General features: G+C 45.8%; 2 protein-coding genes across 2 annotated transcripts in view; one reads left to right on the plus strand and one right to left on the minus strand.

The window, feature by feature from the left end:
- Positions 1-5,715, plus strand: part of LOC137520785 (uricase-like) — a 39,196-nt gene extending 33,481 nt beyond the window's left edge. The window contains exons 7-8 of the mRNA XM_068239140.1: positions 1,942-2,025; positions 5,561-5,715. Of these exons, the coding sequence (XP_068095241.1) occupies positions 1,942-2,025; positions 5,561-5,635 (159 nt within the window). The 3' untranslated portion in view covers positions 5,636-5,715. The remainder of the gene's footprint in view (positions 1-1,941; positions 2,026-5,560) is intronic.
- A 1,963-nt stretch (positions 5,716-7,678) lies between these two features.
- The window catches only part of SAMD13 (sterile alpha motif domain containing 13), a 30,135-nt gene continuing 14,500 nt past the window's right edge, over positions 7,679-23,313 (minus strand). Inside the window, exons 3-4 of the mRNA XM_068239141.1 lie at positions 22,878-22,989; positions 7,679-12,631 (exon numbers count right to left, since the gene is read on the minus strand). Of these exons, the coding sequence (XP_068095242.1) occupies positions 12,488-12,631; positions 22,878-22,989 (256 nt within the window). The 3' untranslated portion in view covers positions 7,679-12,487. The remainder of the gene's footprint in view (positions 12,632-22,877; positions 22,990-23,313) is intronic.

The raw sequence follows: 23,313 nt of genomic DNA on the forward strand, positions 1-23,313 counted from the left end.
GACATAATTAGTAATGCAGATAATAATGCATCATACTGCTGGTTCCTGTTTTGAAACAAAATTCCCTGTCCCATTTCCTTCTGCTTTTTGGACGTAAGTGGTGAATTTTATATCTACATTACATTTCTGTTCCCTGTCTGTATTCTTAACAACAACATTTACATTCTACCGGCCCCGTTTCTAAGGGCGGGCCAGGAGGGTGTACGCTCGGGGCGCAGTGAGGGAGGGGGTGCAGACTGCAGAGGCATACTGGGAGGAGGGCCTGAAATGTATGGCGGTGGCAAGGGGTGTTAGTAAATACTCGCCTTCTGGGCTCAATGCAAGGATCGCGTGCCACTGGGCTGCTCTGTCTCCAATGCCGCTCACAGGAAGTAGAAAGGTGAGTTTTTAGTAACACCCCTTGCCGATGCCATACATTTCAATGGAGGGGGGAGCATGGAGGGGTAACCCAAGGAGAGGGAGGATTCAGACCGGGGCTGAGTCCCAGTGTGCCACTGCTCCCCTCTCCTTCGCTGTAATCCCCCAGCCTGAGGGGGGCACTTGTGGCTGGCTTACCTATACTGGTGATATCTATACCTGGCTAATCTATACTGGGGATATCTATACCTGGCTAACCTATACTGGGCCACCAATGGCTGGCTGTCTTATACTGGGACACCTATACCTGGCTAACCTATACTGGAGCACCTATGGCTGGCTATCTTATACTGGGGCACCTATACCTGGCTAACCTATACTGGGGCACTTATGGCTGGATAACTTATGCTGGGTCACCTTTAGCTGGCTAACTATACTGGGGGGCTAAATATCGCAAATAACGTTCTCAAGCCCATGGGGGGTGGTGTAGTTTTTACACCCTCAACCTGGAAACTGCCCTGCATTCTACTTCCAGTCTCCTCCCCCCATTCTTCCCTCACATCTCCTGTTGATATAATGCAGACAACATTACTTGCCACACTGCCAGGAAACAGGAAATTTGGGCGACGCCATAGGTGCTCATATAAATAATGGCTATGGGAGGAAATCTGAGTGTCTGATAAATATTGGGCCCGGGGGCTGCCCGCAATACAAAATATGGCTACAAGGTCCAGGTACAATAGCAGGTGCAAGCACTATGGAGGTGGTAGAATTGGTCAGTGATTGATCAATTATGATTGAAAGTATGTACCAGGCTTAAAGGAATCCTCAGGCGATTTGACAAAAATCTGCCTTACTCACCTGGGGTTTTCTCCAGCCCCTTGCAGCCGACTGTCCCACGCTGTCACCTCCGCTCTCCACCACTGCCCCGCTCTCGCCACACACGGTGCAGAGGACGACCACAAGGTCGCCCTTACTGCGTCTGCGTCAAGCACCGCTGTCAATGAAGGCCACGTTGTCTGCGGCTTACTGCGCAGGCGCAAAAGATCTGCACCTGCGCAGTAAGCCGTGAACAACGTGGGTGTGATTGACAGCGGCGATTGAAGCAGGCGCAGTAAAGCCGACCTCGCGGTCCTCCTCTGCACCGTGCAGCGACAGCGGCGGGGAGCGTGGGACAGTCAGCTGCAAGGGGCTTGAGAAAGCCCCAGGTGTGTAAGGCAGATTTTGTCAAATTGCCTGAGGATTCCTTTAATAGTTCTTATTTACACTAAAGCCTAGTACACACTAGCAATTTTGATAGGCCAATTATTGGTCAATTTTACCACCTCCATGTAGTATGACCATTTACCTATATAATCTGCATAGCATTGAAAATCTGTTTGGCCCTCATACTACATGGAGGTGGTAAAATTGACCAATCATTGGCCAATCAAAATTGCTAGTGTGTACTAGCCTTTATCAACCTGATTGTTTTATTCAGAATTTGCATTATTCAGTTTTTGGGTTTAGTTGGACTAATACTGTAGGTTGATTTCATTCTCTGATATGATGACACGGGTACCGCTAACATCTCCTCCATTTCAGATTGAAGAGATCGAACTGATATTACCAAATAAACACTATTTCACCATTGACCTGAGCAAGTTTGGCCTGACCAATCAAGACGAGGTAAATGATCTCATTGACATTGTTCCGTAAGGCTTCAATGAACAGTGTTTGGAGAGAAGATGATTTCACTGCTGTCTTTTGGGTTATGTATTTGGTTAACTGTGAATACATTGGCCTCGATACACTATAGGGTGCTAAATGTTAGCATGCCAGTGAAAAGGCAGTTAGGACGCGAAAACGGTCGCTACACGTGCTAATATGCGCGTGCAAAGGTTAGCGCTCCGCGATGCGTGCGCAGAACGTCGCACCGTTTGTGTGCAAAATAGCTTGAAAAGTGATTTTACACGTGAATGGTGCGATGTTTCGGGAGCACCAACTTAACGCGCGATCAGTAACAGCTTTGGACGTGCAAACTACTTAGCACCCTAGTTTGCACGTCCAAAGCTTTTAGGCGTGCTAACTGTGTTAGCACCCTTTTGTGAATCAAGTCCATTGTGATTTATTATTACCTTCTAGAGATGGTCATCTTGGCTTCAGTTCACTCAGACTTACCACCTTTCACACCGAGGCGGTGCGGTATTTTTACCGCACCACAGCTGGGCAATGAAAGTCTATGGAGGCTTTCATACTTGCAGTGCAACGTGATGGAAGTGACGTTTTCGCCGCATCCCCAACGCAGGTAAAGAACTATGTTAAAGCTGCGGCGAGTTGCGGCAATCTGCATCAGCTAGGAGGTCCTGTTAGTTCTATGGCGACGCGTGGAGTTAAACTATGCAATGTTGCGGGGCGCATGCGCGGAAGCGCATTTTAACAATACACTTTTGTGCACTTCCGCATACCCGAAGCAGAAAGTGACAGCAAGCGCGCATCACGTGCAAGTCACTGGCCGGTGGCCAGACAGGGAACACCATACAATACCGCGGTGTTCCCTGCAGGACTGGTGCGGTACGGTGCGTATCACACCGCATCACTGATGCTGGTTTCTGGTGTGAAACTAGTCTCAGAGAAAATCTAAAGATGAAAAAAAAAGTTTAACGTACCTGGTGCTTCAAACTCTGAGAAAATTGCTGGGGTGTATGTATTAATAAATTGACACACACCATACAATCTTTAGCAAAATTGAAGAAACATTTCCAGGATTCCGGATCGATAAAAATCGAGAAAAAAAAAGCGAAATCTGAAATTTTCAGTAGAATTAAATAAAAGCTGTTGGGGGTTTCCTGTGGGTGCTGGTAGGCTTTAAAATACTTACCGAGGCTCCTGTGATGTCTGGCAGTCTCCCTGTACCTCTTCGCGGGCTCCTAGCAGCTTCCGGCATCTGTGTACGGAAGCTGGAGTGTCACATGACCCGGTGCGGGTCAGCTGACGCTCCAGCTTCCGGGCACTGAGTAAGCCGGAAAGCCGCTTAGAGCCCGCGGGGAGATAAAGGGAGACTGCCAGACTGCCTCAGTACGTATTGTAGGGGGGAGGTTTGTGCTATTTCATGTGGTAGCAACCATCAAGCATCTATATTCGGCATCAGCGATCCCCACCAGTGCCGGATACCAGGCACTTTGCTGTAATGGTTTGGAGCTGATACAAATTTTGTTAATTTTATGCAACTTGGACTTGCACTTTAAGATACATACACACGTCGGATTTTTCCAAACTACCGATCATTTGGACGTCAAATCGGGCGTGGTATAATTGGTCGTTCAGCTAATAAGACTGGACTTCAACGATCCGCTCGGTGGATCGTTCAAATCCAGTCTTATCAGCTGAACGACTGACCGTACACACGCCCGATTTAACGTCCAAACGACTGGATGTTCAAACGTCCAAATGACCGGTCGTTTAGAAAAATCAAACGTGTGTACGAGTTTACTTGTCGGTATAATATTAAAAATATAAAAATATTGCTATCTGTAATACATCTTTCATTCGTTTTCCCTGCACTGCAATAATCCAACAAATACCGAATGAAATACCGCATGAGGTAAAAATTCAAACTGAATTGTCATACTGTTTTTCGGTAAATAACTGCATTTACGAAAATGCTAGTGAATTTGAAAACAACGGCTAAAATCCAACATGCGGTATTTTACGCACCCTTATTTAGGCTGGTTTCACACTTAAAGAGACTCTGAAGCGAGAATAAATCTCGCTTCAGAGCTCATAAATAGCAGGGGCACGTGTGCCCCTGCTAAAACGCCGCTATCCCGCGGCTAAACGGGGGTCCCTTCACCCCCAACCCACCCCTTGCAAAAGTGTGTCGTGAAAAGGTCGCTGGCTGTCTCTTCCTGGAGGCAGGGCTAACGGCTGCAGCCCTGCCTCCAGTCGCGTCTGTCAGCGGCGCATCGCCGCCTCTCCCCCGCCCCTCTCAGTGAAGGAAGACTGAGAGGGGCGGGGGAGAGGCGGAGATACGCGCTGACAGACGCGCGTGGGGCAGGGCTGCGGCGGTTAGCCCTGCCCCAACCAGGAAGCGCTCCCCGGGTGTATCGAGGGGGATTTGGGGGTGAAGGGACCCCCGTTAAGCCGCGCTATAGCGGCGTTTTAGCAGGGGCACACATGCCCCTGCTATTTATGAGGTCTGAAGCGAGATTTATTCTCGCTTCAGACTCTCTTTAAAGTGTGCGTCGCGGTGCGATGCCCCACCCCTAGCCGTATCTCCTTGCACAAAATCACAAACATATGACCCTGTGGCAGAGTACAATGACAGGGTCACATGCATAGTGCTGCCCTCCTGCTGGACAGGAAGTATGTCACTGAGATTCCTGCGGCTTTCCGTTGTATTTCCGCAGTACTCTGCCATAATTTTTTTATATGTATGCATCACCCATTAACTTCAATGCCTTCCACTGCCGCTGTGTCGCCACAGAACTCGGGCGGTAACGCCATGTTGCCTCTGCTTCTGCCGAGCGGCGGATAAGGCACTTATAGTGCAACGTAACGGGCTGCATTAAGTATGAATTGTCCCATTGACATTCATTGCTTCATAAGTATGAATCATCCCATTGACTTTCATTGCCCCCTGCATCAAAAGAGAGGAATGCAATGCAGGAATCCTACATAAGTGTGAAAGGGGCCTTATCGAACGTGTCTTAGTGAATTGAAGCCAATGTGATGCTAATAGTTTCAGTTTGCATTCCAATTTAATGCAAATTGGATGCAGTTGGAAATTGGGCCAATCAAAATGGTCAAGAAGTGAGTTTAATTTGACATGGTGCATCCATGGTGAAGGGGCATCCTATGGATATGCCCCCTTTGTACCTCATGCCCCCTTGTACCTCTTGTGTCTCCCTCTGTCCTCCTCCATGCCTCTTTGTGCCCCCCCCCCCCCCCCCCCCCCGTGTCCTCCTCTGCATGGGCACAGCAGCACAGTACAGAGAGTCTCCAACATTGCAATGGGTTGGAGATTCATATTGGCAGGCGTTCGCAAGTCAGGAACTCCCTGCATTTGGACTATAAGACAGTGACTCCACCCCCCCCCCCCCCCACACACACACACACTTTTGGGGTAGAAAAAGCCCCAAAAATACAGTATTTGCTCCCATGGAACGTGTTTTAATGGTTATGTTTTGGGCTGCTCTGATTTCCGCTCATGCTCTCTCTGCAGGTTTTGCTGCCCTCTGACAAGCCCTATGGAAATATCATCGGCTCGCTGAGAAGAAGAACGCCATCCAAGCTATAACCCGATAACTGGACACAAGTGCCTGCTTTGTTTGATTTGCTGTAATAATGGTTCTTTAATAAAAACCCAAAATGGAAAAATTGGTCATGAGTTGGGCCATCACTCTATTGAGATGAATGACTTTAAGGCTAGTCACTAATGAGGAAGATTGCTTCCTCGACAATTAGCTATAGCATATTTCAGATTCTGATCAATACAGTAAAGTCCCTAGTATCCAGCACCAGAAAGGATCGCCTGATGCCAGATACATGTGCTTGCCGGTTGCTTGAGCAACTGGCCAAAAAAACACAACCCCCTCCCGCCCAATACTCACAGAGCCTCTAGCAACGTCTTGTAGGCTTCCTGTTGCTCCTAGTGGCTTTCCGCCTTCCTCCATACATGGAAGGCGGCGTATCACCTGACACACATTAGGTCACATGACATGCTGTGAGCCGTGCATGGACACCATAAGCCACTAGGAGCCCTCTAGGACTACAGGAAGGCTACAAGACGTCACTGGAGGCTCGATGAGTATTTTAATGCCTGCAGACATCCCTAAAACCCCCCTCAAACAAAGCCCTTGTTATCCCCTCAGGCATGCCGGTTAGTTAAGACTTCCGGTTGCCTGGGTTCTGGATAATGGGGACCTTTCTGTAGTTGGGAAGTGGCTAGCAAGTGGTCAGAACGACTTACTAAACTCTTCACAGCTTGCCCACTGGTGGTAGTTGGTAAGGAGATGGGAGGCGGCAGCAGCCAGAGTCTCATGGTGTGCTCAGAGCTGACCCAATCCATGTTCTCTCTCTTCTGAGAATTTAAAGGACAATTGAAGTGAGAGGGATATGGACGCTGCCATATCTATGCCTATCCTGCTGATCCTCTGCCTCTAATACTGTTAGCCATAGACCCTGAACAAGCATGCAGCCGATCAGGTGTTTCTGACATTATTGTCAGATCTGACAAAATAAGCTGCATGCTTGTTTGTGGTGTAATTCAGACACTACTGAAAACAAATAGATCAGCAGGGCTGCCAGGCAACTGGTATTGTTTAAAAGGAAATATGGCAGCCTCCATATGCCTCTCTTATAAAGTGAAGAGCTTTGAAGGGAGTCTGAAGGTAAAATAAAAAAAACACATACCCACCTAAGGAGGGAGAAAGCTCTGGATCCTATAGAGCAGGGGTCTCAAACTCGTGGCCCGCGGGCCATTTGCGGCCCTCGATACAATATTTTGTGGCCCTCGCTGGCAAAAGCTTCCTTATAGTTCGCTTCAGTGCTCCCAAGTAATCCGCCGCATCCCCGCCGCTAAACGAGGGCTGCAGAGCCCCCAAATCGCCCGGGGGGCTATCCGCTGGCATTTTCTGGAAGGGGCAGAGCTTTCAGCTTCAGCTCTGGCCCTCCTGATGTCAATCGCCGCACGGATCGCTGCCTCTCCCCGCCCCTCTCTGTGAAGGAAGAGTGCGATGGGCAGGCAGAGGCGGCGATGCGCCGCGATTGTGAAATTCCTTATGCGGCCCAGCCTCATCCTGACTTTGCCTCCTGCGGCCCCCAGGTAAATTGAGTTTGAGACCCCTGCTATACAGCCTTCTCGTTCCTCCTGCGGTCCCTTCGTTCTAGCGCTGTGTCCCCTGATGGAATAGAGACTGCTCACTTCTTATGCGCAAGGCTTCCTTCGGAAGTCTTCAGTAGCCCGAGTGCTCCAGAAGATGGGCAACTCCGCAGTGTGTATGTGCGAGCGTGCTTTCTTGCACACTCGGGCATGCGCAGTACTTAGCAGAGATTTGAACGGGGCGGTAGCCCTGGAATGCGGGGACCGTGAGAGGAACGGGGAGGCTCTATAGGACCCGGAACCTTCCCTCTCCTTAGCTGAGTATCTGTTTTGTTTTTCATTTTAGCTTCAGACACCCTTTAAAGAATTCACAGTCAGCAGTGAGAAGGCTGTAATTAGAATGGCAGCCATTAGCAGCACAGACTCCGGCTAGGCAAAGATGATACACTGATTACAGGTTCAGGTACCAAACGTTAGGTAACAGAACGATTCACACTCACAGCACACGTTATTCTGGTGTTGTAAACATTTATTGGGCGTTCAGGAGCAGCAGTAAGCTTCTACAATAGTTTATCATGCTGTTGTCTCTGTTACAGTAATAAAATACAGCTTTGTTCCTGTGAGGATTTCAGCACCATCAGGAATAGAAGCACCATTGTGTGTGAGGTTCCTGTTCTTGGGAAATCACCACTGATTGTCACACTGGAATATTAGAATTATAGCTATTCATATTCAGAGCATTCTTTCTCAGCATAAAGAGAAAACACTTAAAAAAACACATTCAAGAGCAACCGTAACGACATATAATTCATCCACTTGTATGGTAAATATCCTGGTCTCAGTATCAGAAACACTTCTTTTAGTTATACATTGCTGTATATTGTTGTGTAGCTCCGCCCTTCCACTGAGGCTAAGCCTAGGCTGTTTATTATGTGGAATTCTCCGCCCCCCAAGCATTCTGGGAGACCATAGGTCTTTTCTACTGGCTTTAGAACTCTCAAAAAAACACAACAATCAGGGTGAGGAAAGTTTTTAAAATGAGCAAAAACTGACTAAATAATTTTTGAATGAATATTGTCAAATAAAAACTTTTTTTTTTCCATTATATTCATTTGATTACAGTTCCTCTTTAACTGGATCAGTTGTCTCAATATTGAGAAGTCAGGTGTGGGTGGAGCATGGGGTTCCTAATGGCGATATAAAGTTACTCCACCCAATGGGAAAGCTACGGATGGCATAGGCCACAGTGCAAGTGTTATATTGGGCCCCTCAAAGCACTATATACGTAGCAATTGATACAGAGTACCACTAATTGCCAAGATCAGCTGGAGTATCAAGAGAGGTGTAAGTAGAGGAGGGGAACAGTTTAAAGGGAATCCAAGGTAGGGATCTAAATTAAAATAAATAATGCTACCTGATCCGGGGAACTTGGCGGATCAGGTAGCCGCCATCTACGCCGATCTCTGTTGCTCCTGCCATCCTTCAGTTTCGCTTCTGTAGCCCTTGGGGTCTAGACGCTGGAAGAAGCTGTGTCTCACACAGAGCAGTGTTCAGGGAGGCGGAGGATCGGCAGGGGGAGGGGCCCGAGAGGGACAGAGCTGCCCAATGGCGGCTGGCGAAGGCCTGAAAGAACGCTTTGCCACTGACCTCTTACCAGGACTGAATTATCAGATATGAATGTACTAATTTGTAACAAAATAAAAACCTATCTATCTATCTAATCTCTTGTCTAATCTATCTAATCTCTATGTAACTCCAGTTTTTCTGTCTACTGCTGTCTAGCTGTTTCCAGTATCTATTTGTCTATCCAAGTCCTGAATTTATTTACATCATATTGGGGGTACATAAAAGCATTTACATGTGTCCCTCAAAATCCAACTAGAGAAAAACTGTCATTTGCATACCTGAATTCTTAACCCTTACAGCCAGCAAAATAAAAAAGGAGCACAGCCTAGTTATACATATGCTTGGCACTGTACATACCCATTTATCTCAACATATTACGTCAGTTCTGGAACCCTTCAAAGAATGTTATTTAAGTAAGTCTTGTGTTTTTGAGTTTGAGTCTTGAAATTACGATCCCTTTATACTTGGTCAGATTTTCCAAAGTATATGAGAATTCCGCAAGAGAAATTAAGAAACTTCTAAATAAATTTCAACATCTTAATAACGTGCATTAGAAAATCTATCTCTGTACCTCCATCTGATAGTCAAATATATACTGTATATTGCGCTTTGTGCTTTTAAGATTAAATGTACTATGCAGGATGGGAGTGTGAAAAGACATAAAATATATTGACAGCTTGCTCCTTGATTCTACTGCATCGGCCAAAAATGGTATCATCCTCGCAAGATCAGAAGATTCCACAAGGCTTTGGAGGGAGGGGGACTCTGTAAGGAGATTTATTATAGAATGTGCAGTGGATGGAATCTACATAATAATATGTAAAGAACAAAAAATATATCTGTGACTGCGCATCTCCCTTATCAACACCTACATTCAAGAATGCATTGTGGAAAAACCTGATAAGGGATATAAAGATCTCTTTTCTGGTTATGTCGTGTTTAATTAAAGTCCTATTGTTTCTACCTGTTTTTTTAATGCAAATATTAGAACATTTGCATTAAAAGTTTTGTGCATTGCACATTTGTTCTTGTTAAAGGAAATGTATTAAGACTACCTGACTGGCTGGCTCCTGTAGCTACATTTCCTGTTGAGATGACAGTAAAACTTTATTGGACAGACTGAGATGACAGTAAAATATTATTGGTCAGACAGATATGTAAACTCCTCCCCATAGCTAATCACCACCCACATGAGACTATCAGGGAGGTGCTAGAGAGGGGCCACTAGCAGTGAGAAAGTGTTTCTCATTAAAGAAAGGGTCATAAAAAGGTACACATGACTTTTGTGAATATAGCGCAGAGGATGTGGGAAGCCTTAAAGAGTACTCGAGGCGGATAATATATGCATTATAGGACACAGAGGCATGTTCTCTGCCCAATTACATGCCTCTGTGTCCTTCTGGTGACGATGCCAGTCAATCCTGGGATCTGCTGTCACCTCGCCAAAACTAGCGACAGGCTAGCGACAATCTGATTGTCGCTAGCCTCCTTTTCCCTGCCAGCCATCAATCAAATTGTTTCCCCTGCATCTCTCCACTGCCTCCTCCAACTTGCTCCCCACCTCTGTCACATCATCACCCGCCTCCTCCAATCGGCAGCTAAGCCATGACCCAGGAAGTACTTCCAGGTCGTGGCCATCTTGGATCTGTCTGCCGGTGTTCAGAGGCTGCGGAGGATGAACGGAGAGCGGCACTGATGCATCCCAGGAGGCGGCGTGGAGCAGGTAGTATGCTCTTTTTTTTAATTTTTGATGCCGCCTCGGGTTCTCAGAATGTGCAGAGAATATCTGTAGCTGCAATGCTGGCCGCAAGGAGTTCATTTCCTTAAGTGGAGGGGAGGAGCCCGGTGCATTCAAATAATCTGCTCTGTTTTCAGGAAGCAACTCCTTCTCTGCTGGCAAGAAGAAACCACTGGAGCCAGCCAGCCAGGTATTTTGAAACATATTGATAGGAAAACATATACACATACAATGCACAAAAGATTATGCATTGCTGTTTGGTGACAATTTACTATCCTATCCATTAAAAATAAAATGGAAGCTTTACACAGCGTTGTTACAGAAAGCATAACACTAACTGATAATCAGAATCTAAAACATACATTTTACAGCCAGACATTATTCATGCATGTCACTCTGTATACCAAATATACATTTATAAAAATAGACATAGCATATATTCCTACACACAAATGTGAATTCCTAGCTAGGAATGGTCAATGAGAGGCAAGTAAAGTGCGCTATTTACTTATTTCTCCAGCAGCCACTGGACAAATTCATAAAGAGTACACTTCCTCTTGCGTCAGACTGGCCGCGACTGGAAGAAGTTACAGGACTCGGTACCGGAGCTGCGGGCAGCGGAGAACGGCTGCGTAGGAGCGATCCGTGCTGAGGAAGCCCCAGGTGTGTATAAAAAGTATCTCTCGTCTCGAAGAGAGAGGGATATGGAGGCTGCCATGTTTATTTCTTTTTAAGCAATACCAGTTGCCTGGCAGCCCTGCTGATCCTCTGCCTCTAATACTATTAGCCATAGACCCTGAACAAGCATGCAGCAGATCAGGTGTTTCAGACTTTAAAGTCAGATCTGACAAGACTAGCTGCATGCTTGTTTCTGGTGTTATTCCGATACTAATGCAGAGAAATAGACCAGCAGGGCTGCCAGGCAACTGGTATTGATTAAAAGGAGATAAATATGGCAGCCTCCATATACCTCTTACTTCAGTTCCCCTTTAACACTGCACACGGGACTGGGGGGGACACTTTTACACTGGGGAGGACACACACTAGCTGGGGTCCGTCGGTCATTACGATATCGAACACTGGTACCAAGGCGCTCCTAATCAAACACTTGCGACGGACATTTTTCAGCATGTCCAATCAATCCTTTTGACTGATTTCGGACAGAAAGATCGAGCGGCCCGCCATGTTGAGGCATAGATTCTCTGACGATATAATAAAATGATCTCTACCCATTTCCTTTCAATAGACTGCACAGAATGATATCCAGCATTATAAGTAGTGGGCACATGTGGGCCTTTTACTAGAGCATGAAGATCCTTCAAGGAATGCAATGATGGTCCCTTACTACCCAAACTATAAGAAACACTAAAGAAGTTTTTGTTACCTTCTTGACATGTGCCATGCAATTACTTTGTGGGCGGAGCAGCTCGAGTAAGGTGCAGCATTCATCAAAAGGTTCAGCATCCTAATTCGTGCTACGGACGCTCCTGTATTTCAATATAATATTTACAAAATAAAATATAGTGATTTTATAATATATCCAGTTATTATAAGATTGTCACTGCCGTAATTTCTAACAAGGATGCCACGTTACGGGCAAACCTCATGTGCATTGATTGCGTGCTCAGTTGTACAGTTCACCAATGTCTCAAGAGAGCACTAAAGTGCAACAACTGATGGGAGGGCTCTTACCAAGCTCCCGCTTAAGCTCCGCCCCCTACAATACCCAGATTCACTCAAGCACACCCCTGTTTTAAAACGTGGCAACCCCGTTCCATCTAGCGCCACGTCTTCTGTCGATCAGAGCTGAGAGAGACGAAAGCCATGGCCTCATGGACTCTCTCAGTCTGGAATCTCGTAGCAAAGTTCACTTTAACTTGCAGTAGTTGGATAGGATCGCTTCCTGCTCATCGAGCAAAAGTACAGATGAAGAGTGGCCACAAAGGAAGCCACTCCCTCTTGTATTATGGAGAGGCGCTCTTCATGTGCTGCGTCTGCAGGGCTTTGACGTGGTATTCATAGATTTTCAGGGCTGGGCCCAGCTTCAGGGAAAGTCCGGTCAAGACATCATTCCGGGTCATCAACAGAAGGGACTTGCCATCTATTTCCTGTAGAATATGGTAGGGAGAGAGAAAGACATGAAAGAAGGAAGGGGGAGAGAGAAAGGGAGAGAGAGAGAGAGAGAGAGAGAGAAAGAAAGAGAGAGCGAGAGAGAGAGGGGGGAAGGAATGGAGAGAAAGAGAGAGAGAGAGAGAGAGAGAGAGAGAAAGGAAGGGAGAGAGGGAGAGAGAGAGAGAGAGAGAGAGAGAGAGAGAGAGAGAGAGGGGGGGGAGGGAGGAAGGGAGAGAGAGAGAGAGAGGGGGGGGGGAGGAAGAGAGAGGAATAGATAGAAAGAGAGAGAGAGAGAAGGTGGTGGTGGGAAGGGGAACGAGGGAAGGAAAGGGGCAATGTTGAGAGTAGAGAGAGAGAGAGAGAGAGAGAGAGAGAGAGAGAGATGGGAATGAAAAAGAGGGACATTGGGGGAAAGTAGAGAGGGAGGGAGGGAAGGGGGTGAAATAAAAGAGAGGGATTGAAGAGAGAGAGAATGAAGAGTGGTAGAGGGAGGGAAGGGGGGGGGGGGGGAGTGAAACATGAGAAGGTGAAAGAGGGAGAATGGGGGGGGGGGGTAGAGGGGGCAAGAGGGTGAGGGGAAGAGAGAAGGGGAAGATAATAAAGGAAGAGAGTGAGGGTGAGTGAGAGATAGCGGAATAGGAAGGGTAACAAAACATGGGAGGGATCAGAAGGAGGGGAATAGAGGAGTAAAAGAGAGGGAGGAAGAGTAGATACATGACAGTAGGTGGAAGATGGAAAGAGCGAAGCAATGGAAAAAAAGCAAGAGGGAGGGAGGGACGATGAGTAGGGAGGAGATGGGGGAAAGCAAGGAGGAGGAAATGAGAGCGAAGTGAGACGGGGATAAAAACATATATATATTGAGAGAGAGATGGGGGGGGGGGGGGGGGGTTGGAAGGCAGAGGAGAAGAAAACATAGGTCAGTATATCATCAGGTTTACAGAATGAGAAATGCTGAACAAAAAAAAAATTATCTTTTAAAGCAAATTTCAGTTGGCCAGGAAAAAGTAATGTGCAGGGCTTGCCCATCAGCTGACTGCCAGCTGCCTAGTTACACACTTACTGGTTAAAGAGTCAGAAGCCTCCAAAAATACCTGTTTTTACTTAACAAGCCTCTTCAGCATTAATGCCAGTGCTGAAACGTCGCAACCCCACGGCTGGACGCTCAATTAAAATTAAAAATTAATCCCCGGGGCAAATTTCGGGGCTCCTTCCTGGAAGAGGCAGAGCTATATGCAGTAGCTCTGCCTCTACCCGCAACAATCTCTGCGGATCTCCGCCTCCTCTAAGTGAAAGAAGACTAAGAGGGGCGGGGAGAGGCGGCGATCAGAGCAGATTGATTGGACGGGAGGCGGAGCTACAGCAGAAATCTCTGCCTTCGCCGGGCAGCAAAATCCACAACCTGGAAAGTTGTGGCATTTTGCCCCAGGATTTCGAGAGTATTAATTGAGCGTTCAGCCGCGGGGTACGGCTTTTCAGCTATGGCATTAATGCTAAAGAGGACTGTCAAGTAAAAACAGGTATTTTTGGAGGCTTGAGACTCTCTCTTTAACTGATTAGTATTTCCCAATTCTGATTAGCTGCTGCACATTTCTGTACATTTGTACATAGAGTGATTTTCCACTGGTTAGCAGTGATAGCGCCGTACACAGAGATCAGCAGCCATAGTGTGCAGATTTCAGCATTTCACAGCAATCCGGAAGTCTTCATCACATTCCTTCATCACCACCACTAGCTGCAACATTTTACACACTGCTTTGTGCCGTATTATTTCATATGAGCTGAGGGCGCCCTCTAGGGCCAGCTTTATGTTATAACATAAATGTATTTTATTAGAACTAACACTAGTTTTGTTTCCCCCACTAATAAAGTCACAGTCAGCTGTAAAGAACGCCATATTTCAGCATGGCTGCCACTTTTGCTGAGATCACACCTTTGCTGTTATCAGGGCCATTTCTGGCCATGTTGGAACCCCAGACAAGGCAGTTGTTGCCTGCCAACCCCCAACATTTATGAATAGGAAGTCTATAAAATATAGATACTGTACTATAATATCAATGATATATAAATGCACTGGCAATTTTATATAATTTATTCTACATTCAATACATTCTTTTATGTATTTTTATATAGTTGTTTATTATTATTATTATTATTATTATTATTTATTTATATAGCGCCAACATATTCCGCAGCGCTTTACAAAGCACAATAAAACGACAAGGAGAACATAGATACAACTAACAAATATACAGCAGAGTTCCAAGCAGCACAAATATTGTTACAAAAACAGTAAACATTAGGAGGATGACCCTGCCCTTGCGAGCTTACAATCTAATGGGTAGTGGGGGACACACTAGGTAAGGGGGTGGAGGATGGATGAGGCAGTGATTCTTTGCCTCTGATTACATTGTGACAAATAAGTAAATAAAGGGCTATAGAATGTTATAAGCTTGTCTGAAAAGGTGTGTTTTAAGAGTGCGTTTGAAGATGTCCAGGTTTGGAGCATGACGTACAGGCTGTGGAAGAGAGTTCCAGATAAGGGCTGATGCTCGTGTAAAGTCCTGGATGCGAGCATGAGAGGAGGTGATCAGCTTAGAGGCCAGGAGAATTTCTTGGGAGGAGCGAAGGTTGCGGGAGGGACAATATCTTGAGATTAGTGAGGAGATGTATGGAGGAGACAACTCGTGGAGGGCTTTGTATGTTAGAGTCAGGAGTTTGAACTGGATCCTCTGGGTAATGGGTAACCAGTGGAGAGAATGGCACAGTGGGGCTGCATCAGAAGAGCGTGTGGAAAGGTGAATGAGGCGGGCCGCTGCATTTAGAAGGGATTGGAGAGGAGCTAGCCTGTTTTTTGGTAGGCCACAGAGCAGGGTGTTGCAGTAGTCTAGGCGGGAGATGATTAAGGCATGAACAAGCATTTTGGTGGCCTCTTGTGTGAGGAAGGGACGGATACGGAATATATTTTTGAGCTGTTTATGTTGTATACTGAGGAGTGCCAATGTTGTTTATTTTTTACAGACACTTTTTGTTACTTGATCTGAAGAAGCGGACTGCGATCCGCAAAATGCGTTATTATTCAAGTGTTTGGTTCCTATTAAAATGTATGATTTTATTTGGGCTACCCCCTTCTTATTATAGGTAAGCCAGTTTTTATGTATAATCCATTTGATATTTCTACACTCAAATAATACCCCTCGTGGCGCCTTCTCCCTCCCAGTGATAATGCATTACCTGTTAATGCTGGTTATAAATACAGCAACCAGGATTTCTAGAGGACAAAAATTGTTGATCTTGTTCTTACAAATCCCCCCAATCCCCCCTCCCCAACAAATACCTGGTCTGGGTCAGGGATTTAGGACACAATAGAGGAGTGAACCAATGTAAAAGTCATGCACACAGTATCTTTATCAAAAGCTAAACAAACCAAATCAGATTTTCATAGATCACATTACTCAAAGAGAACCTGAGGTGGGTTCTAAGAATGCTATCAGCACACAGAGGCTGGGTCTGCATATTCTGCTCAGCCTCTGTTGCTATACTGATCCCCCCTAAGCCCCCCCTGCGCTCTGCTTGCCCCCATAAATTAAACGGCGAGCTGTCGACACACAGCGTGTCACAGCCGGCTGTTTACCTCTGTGTCAGTCTCGGCTGCTCCCCCGCCTCCTCCATAGCTCCGGTCCCCGCTCGCCCGCATCCCTCCCCTCCACGCTGATAGGAGGGAAGGGATGCGGGCGGGGACCGGAGCTATGGAGGATGCGGGGGAGCGGCGAGACTGACAGATGCAGAGATAAACAGCCAGCTGCGACACATTGTGTGTCGACAGCTCGGCGTTTGATTTATGGGGGCAAGCAGTGCGCAGGGGGGGATCGGTATAGCAAAAGAGGCTGGGCAGTATACGTAGACCCAGCCTCTGTGTGCTGATAGCATTCTTAAAACCCACCTCGGGTTCTCTTTAAGATGTTGAATTACAAAGCAGTTCTTTTAGGCCCAGGTCTTAGTTTTAAATGGAGCTTAAAGAGACACTAAAGCGAAAAAAAATATATGATATAATGAATTGGTTGTGTAGTACAGATAATTACTAAAACATTAGTAGAAAAGAAAATATTCTCATATTTTTATTTTCAGTTATATAGTGTTTGTTATAAAATTGCATCATTCTCTAATATTTGCAGTTTACACACTGCTCAGCATCCTAAATGATTTTACAGAGCAGGCCAGAGAACTTTTGACCTGTCCTCTGGAGAGAAAAAGAAAATACAGTGACTAAAAGTTGAGATAACAAGCTTCAGCTCAATGGCTCTTTTGCATAGATAACAACTGTAGTTTCTTAACTCTTCCTGTACTGGAAACAATATTAGACTTATGTCTCTGCCCCTAATATTTTATTTCTTAAGGGGCCCATACACCTAACGATTTTCCCGCCGATATACAGTGGAGGAAATAATTATTTGACCCCTCACTGATTTTGTAAGTTTGTCCAATGACAAAGAAATGAAAAGTCTCAGAACAGTATCATTTCAATGGTAGGTTTATTTTAACAGTGGCAGATAGCACATCAAAAGGAAAATCGAAAAAATAACCTTAAATAAAAGATAGCAACTGATTTGCATTTCATTGAGTGAAATAAGTTTTTGAACCCTCTAACAATAAAAGACTTAATACTTAGTGGAAAAACCCTTGTTTGCAAGCACAGAGGTCAAACGTTTCTTGTAATTGATGACCAAGTTTGCACACATTTTAGGAGGAATGTTGGTCCACTCCTCTTTGCAGATCATCTCTAAATCCCTAAGGTTTCGAGGCTGTCTCTGTGCAACTCTGAGCTTGAGCTCCCTCCATAGGTTTTCTATTGGATTAAGGTCTGGAGACTGACTAGGCCACTCCATGACCTTAATGTGCTTCTTCTTGAGCCACTCCTTTGTTGCCTTTGCTGTATGTTTTGGATCATTGTCGTGCTGGAACACCCATCCACGACCCATTTTCAGTTTCCTGGCAGAGGGAAGGAGGTTGTCGTTCAGAATTTCATGATACATGGCTTCGTCCATTTTCCCGTTAATGCGATTAAGTTGTCCTGTGCCCTTAGCAGAAAAACACCCCCAAAGCAAAATGTTTCCACCTCCATGCTTGACGGTGGGGACGGTGTTTTGGGGGTCATAGGCAGCATTTTTCTTCCTCCAAACACAGCGAGTTGAGTTGATGCCAAAGAGCTCTATTTTGGTCTCATCAGACCACAGCACCTTCTCCCAGTCACTCACAGAATCATTCAGGTGTTCATTGGCAAACTTCAGACGGGCCTGCACATGTGCCTTCTTGAGCAGGGGGACCTTGCGAGCCCTGCAGGATTTTAATCCATTGCGGTGTAATGTGTTTCCAATGGTTTTCTTGGTGACTGTGGTCCCTGCTAATTTGAGGTCATTCACTAACTCCTCCCGTGTAGTTCTAGGATGCTTTTTCACCTTTCTCAGAACCATTGACACCCCATGAGGTGAGATCTTGCGTGGAGCCCCAGAGCGAGGTCGATTGATGGTCATTTTGTGCTCCTTCCATTTTCGAACAATCGCACCAACAGTTGTCACCTTCTCTCCCAGCTTCTTGCTAATGGTTTTGTAGCCCATTCCAGCCTTGTGCAGGTCTACAATTTTGTCTCTGACATCGCTGGACGGAAGCAGGAAATTTGGGCGCATGAGGCAGGTGGACAAAAAGGGCGCCGCCATTCACTCCCATAATAAATATCGTTTAAATCGGCGCCCAACAGGAAAAAAGGGCGCCGGAGAAAAATAACGTTTTAAAAGCGGCGCCTGGAGACTTTTAATGTTTTATAACTGTTTCTCATGATTACACATTATTTAATGATTTATAATTTTTAAAACATTATTTTTAAACGAAAAACAGTACAATATTTTTTAAAACATTACTTTTAAACGAAAAACCGTACAATTTTTTTTTTTTTTCATTTTTAAACAAAAAACCGCAACATATTTTTTTAAAACGTTATTAATGCTTATCACAGGGGGGTCTTAGGTTTAGGCACCAACAGGGGGGTCTTAGGTTTAGGCACCAACAGGGGGGTCTTAGGGTTAGGCACCAACAGGGGGGTCTTAGGGTTAGGCACCAACAGGGGGGTCTTAGGGTTAGGCACCAACAGGGGGGTCTTAGGTTTAGGCACCAACAGGGGGGTCTTAGGGTTAGGCACCAACAGGGGGGTCTTAGGGTTAGGCACCAACAGGGGGGTCTTAGGGTTAGGCACCAACAGGGGGGTCTAGGGGTTAGGGATAGGTACAGGGAGGGTTCTGTGTGAGAGTAGGGTTAGGTATAGCTTTAGTAAAATTCTTATTAATGTTTTATAAAACGTTATTATAAATTTCAATTTTTAAACAGGGAAGATTAACGTTTTAAAATTGCCGATTTTATACACATTATTTAATGATTTATAACTTTATAAAACATTATTTTTAAACGAAATATAACACAATTTTTTTTAAACGTTATTCATGATTATCTTTTAAAACCCTGCGCCCTTTTTTCCCGGCGCCCTTTTTTAACGTACGCTCCTTGGACAGCTCTTTGGTCTTTCCCATGTTGGAGAGTTTGGAGTCTGCTTGATTGATTCTGTGGACAGGTGTCTTTTATACAGGTGACTAGTTAAGACAGGTGTCCTTAATGAGGGTGACTAATTGAGTAGAAGTGTCTAACCACTCTGTGGGAGCCAGAACTCTTAATGGTTGGTAGGGGTTCAAAAACTTATTTCACTCAATGAAATGCAAATCAGTTGCTATCTTTTATTTAAGGTTATTTTTTCGATTTTCCTTTTGATGTGCTATCTGCCACTGTTAAAATAAACCTACCATTGAAATGATACTGTCCTGAGACTTTTCATTTCTTTGTCATTGGACAAACTTACAAAATCAGTGGGGGGTCAAATAATTATTTCCTCCACTGTACAGCAGATTTGATTACTGTGATCGAATCTGCAGTGAAATCGTTGCGCAAACGCTGACAGAACGATTGATTTCCGTCCGAAATCGATTGTTCCCATCGATCTGTCCGTGCGGAAGATTTTGCTCGATCGCCGGCGGGTCGGGAGTGCATCGATAGCGGCGTTCGAATGTCCGATGACCGACGCTAGCGGCATTACAGATCCGGCCGGCGCGTATCCCCGATGTCATCGCTGCTCTTTCTCCGCTGGGTTCCGGCTGGCTTCACTTCTTACTGTCCGGACAGGAAGTTTAAAGAGTAACTGTTAGCCCCCAAAGTGAAATTTAAATCTGTACAGCAATGTTTTATTTAGTATTAAACTGATCAAAAAAGCCAATGCAGAACTTAAAAATCTATATAATTTTGCTACTATGTAGCCTTTTTCCCAAGCTAGCGACGCAAAGCCGCATATCAGATACTATTGACGAGCATGCAGAGCATGCCTATGTCTGCCCTCTCCCCCTCTCCCCCCCCAGGACCAGGTGCCGATCTATTTGCACCACAAACAGCTGACCGCTCTGACAGGGAGAGAGAGCGGCAGCACTTCCAGCCGGAGCACCGCAGAGCAGCCGCTGCCGTGCATCTCTCACATGTGATTCTCTCACATGTGACTCAGCGGCGGCTGCTCTGCGGTGCTCCGGCTGGAAGTGCTGCCGCTCTCTCTCCGTGTCAGAGCGGTCAGCTGTTTGTGGTGCAAATAGATCGGCACCTGGTCCTGGGGGGGGAGAGGGGGAGAGGGCAGACATAGGCATGCTCTGCATGCTCGTCAATAGTATCTGATATGCGGCTTTGCGTCGTTAGCTTGGGAAAAAGGCTACATAGTAGCAAAATTATATAGATTTTTAAGTTCTGCATTGGCTTTTTTGATCAGTTTAATACTAAATAAAACATTGCTGTACAGATTTAAATTTCACTTTGGGGGCTAACAGTTACTCTTTAAACAGTAGAGCGCCCTCTACTGTTTAAACTTCCCCGGAAAGAAAGTTCAGTGAAGCTGCAGCCCTGGAGACCAGAGCGGAGAAGAAGACAGCAGAGACCGGGTGACTCGCACCGGCCGGATCAGATAATGTATGCGTGGGAAGGGGGCGGCGGCAGCTTCACAGATTGTGATCGGTTTCATGCTGAAATCGGTTTACAATCTGTTTGCAGTAAAGGCAGCCATATGATCCCTCTCTGATCAGATTCAAACAGAGAGGGATCTATCTGTTGGTCGATCTGATGGCAAATCGACCAGTGTATGGCCACCTTAAAGGGGCACTATTGCGAATTCCCTTGTTTTTAGTCCCTTTAGCATAAATATGTGTAAGTGGAGCGATGTTATTGCCACTTATTGTGGCTGATCAAAAGTATTTTTTACATTGCCACTAACCATTCAGAGCTAGTGAGTCACGCCGGAAGATTTACCTTTCTGACGCGACTTGGCATAATCCATTCTGCAGTAGGAGGCATCTGTATTTGTAGATAATGCAGCCGTTACATCTCCCCTCCTCTGATCAGCCCAGCTAAGTTTGGTCCAAAATGTAACTGCACTATCGTGCAGTTACGGAGATCTGTGTGGGCTGCAGCCGCCGTACGGGTCTACAGTTACATGCTGCCCGCTGAGGACCTCTTATTTAAAGCTGGCACAGGGACGGACACCTATTGGTGTCCGTCGCTGTGGTAACCAGCAATCTGCTTTCTAATTGCGCAAGACAGCGGCGGCATCAGCGAGAAGACACAAACACATGTTTGTGTCTTCTCGCTGATGCCGCCGCTGTCTTGCGCAATTAGAAAGCCGACTGCTGGTTACCACAGCAACGGACACCAATAGGTGTCCGTCCCTGTGCCAGCTTTAAATAAGAGGTCCTCAGCGGGCAGCATGTAACTGTAGACCCGTACGGCGGCTGCAGCCCACACAGATCTCCGTAACTGCACGATAGTGCAGTTACAATTTGGACCAAACTTAGCTGGGCTGATCAGAGGGGGGGAGATGTAACGGCTGCAGTATCTACAAATACAGATGCCTCCTACTGCAGAATGGATTATGCCAAGTCGCGTCAGAAAGGTAAATCTTCCGACGTGACTCACTAGCTCTGAATGGTTAGTGGCAATGTAAAAAATACTTTTGATCAGCCACAATAAGTGGCAATAACATTGCTCCATTTACACATATTTATGTTAAAGGGACTAAAAACAAGGGAATTCGCAATAGTGCCCCTTTAAGCTGTACTACACATACAAATCATTATATCATTATTATTTTTTTCGCTTCAGTGTCTCTTTAAGTCCAGCTCTACATAGTGACTTGGAGGTACCAGGTGTTTGCTTTGGGTGCTGATGCTTGTCTATTGGCTATGCTTATTGAATTTAGACAACTTTTGGCTATTCAGCTAAGCACAGGTGCACCATACAAATACAAATATGGAAAACAGGATGGAAAGAGGCTTCAGCCAATCAGGCTGCATTAGTTAAGTCTGACGGAAAGTAGAGAAGCAAAAGAAGGACAACCTAGCATGCCCTGCAACTTCTTTTTTGTGTACCAAATTTTGTGTGTACCAAATAGTGATTTTAACTTTTGGATTGCCTGGTTAGCATCCTTATTACTTGTTTACCAGATAAAAATAAAGAATTGATTTTTTTATTTTATGCCCGACAGTTACACTACACTTAACTACTCTATGACCGCTCCAGGCCAATGGGCGTCAAGTCCTGGGGCTGCAGTTTGCAGGAGATCGCGCGCAGGCTGCGTGCGTATCTCCTGCTCGGGGGGCAGAGCTCCGCCCCTCCAGTCTCCAAACGGCGATTGCAGCTCGGGAGACTGTTAGACGGCGAAACATGAAGTACGGTGCTGTGATCAGCAGCCGCGCTGTACTGGGGAAAGCCGTGTGACAAGGCTGTCCCCCTGGGGGACAAGAGAGCGATCGGCTCTCATAGGAAGAAGCCTATAACAGCCGATCGCCGTGATTGGCTGGCTGGGGGGAGGGAGGGGATTGGTAAAAAAAAATAATAATAAAGGAAATTGTAAAAAATATTCAAAAAATAACAACATAAATATTTATCAAAAACAAAACAAAAAAACACAGGAGTGGTGATCAGACCCCACCAACAGAGAGCTCTGTTGGTGGGGAGAAAAGGGGGGGGGGGGTAATCACTTGTGTGCCGAGTTGTGCAGCCCTGCAGCTTGGCCTTAAAGCTGCAGTGGCCAATTATAAAAAAAAACAGCCTGGTCTTTAGGGGGGGGGGGGGGGGGTGTTACCACTGTGGTCCTGAAGTGGTTAAGACATGGTTTACCTGATCCTTAAATGCGTTGGCTTGTTCTTCAAATCCGTTTGCTTTGAAGTAATTCACGACATCATCCACGGCCCAATGTGCCGGATCCGGCGGTCTGCCGTTCTCTACTGAACTACAACACACAAAGCCAGAGAAGAGTCAGTACCTGTCCCGCCGCAGCCAGCCCTCCGCCCCCCATTCGGAGTTACTACTAGGATGTCTTCGGAAGGCATAAAAGACAATCGCATAAATGAAGAAAATATGACAATTATCTTTTACAGGAAACCCAAGGTGAGAGACGTATGAAGGCTGACATATTTCCTTTTAAACAATGCAGATTGCCTGGCTGACCTGTTGATCCTCTGCCTCTAATACTTTTAGCCATATACCCTGAAAAGGCATGCAGATTAGATGTTTTTGACAGAAGTCTGACTGGATTAGCCGCAATTCTTTTGTG

This window comes from Hyperolius riggenbachi, chromosome 6 (assembly GCF_040937935.1).
Source record: "Hyperolius riggenbachi isolate aHypRig1 chromosome 6, aHypRig1.pri, whole genome shotgun sequence".
NCBI classification, from domain to species: Eukaryota; Metazoa; Chordata; class Amphibia; order Anura; family Hyperoliidae; genus Hyperolius; species Hyperolius riggenbachi.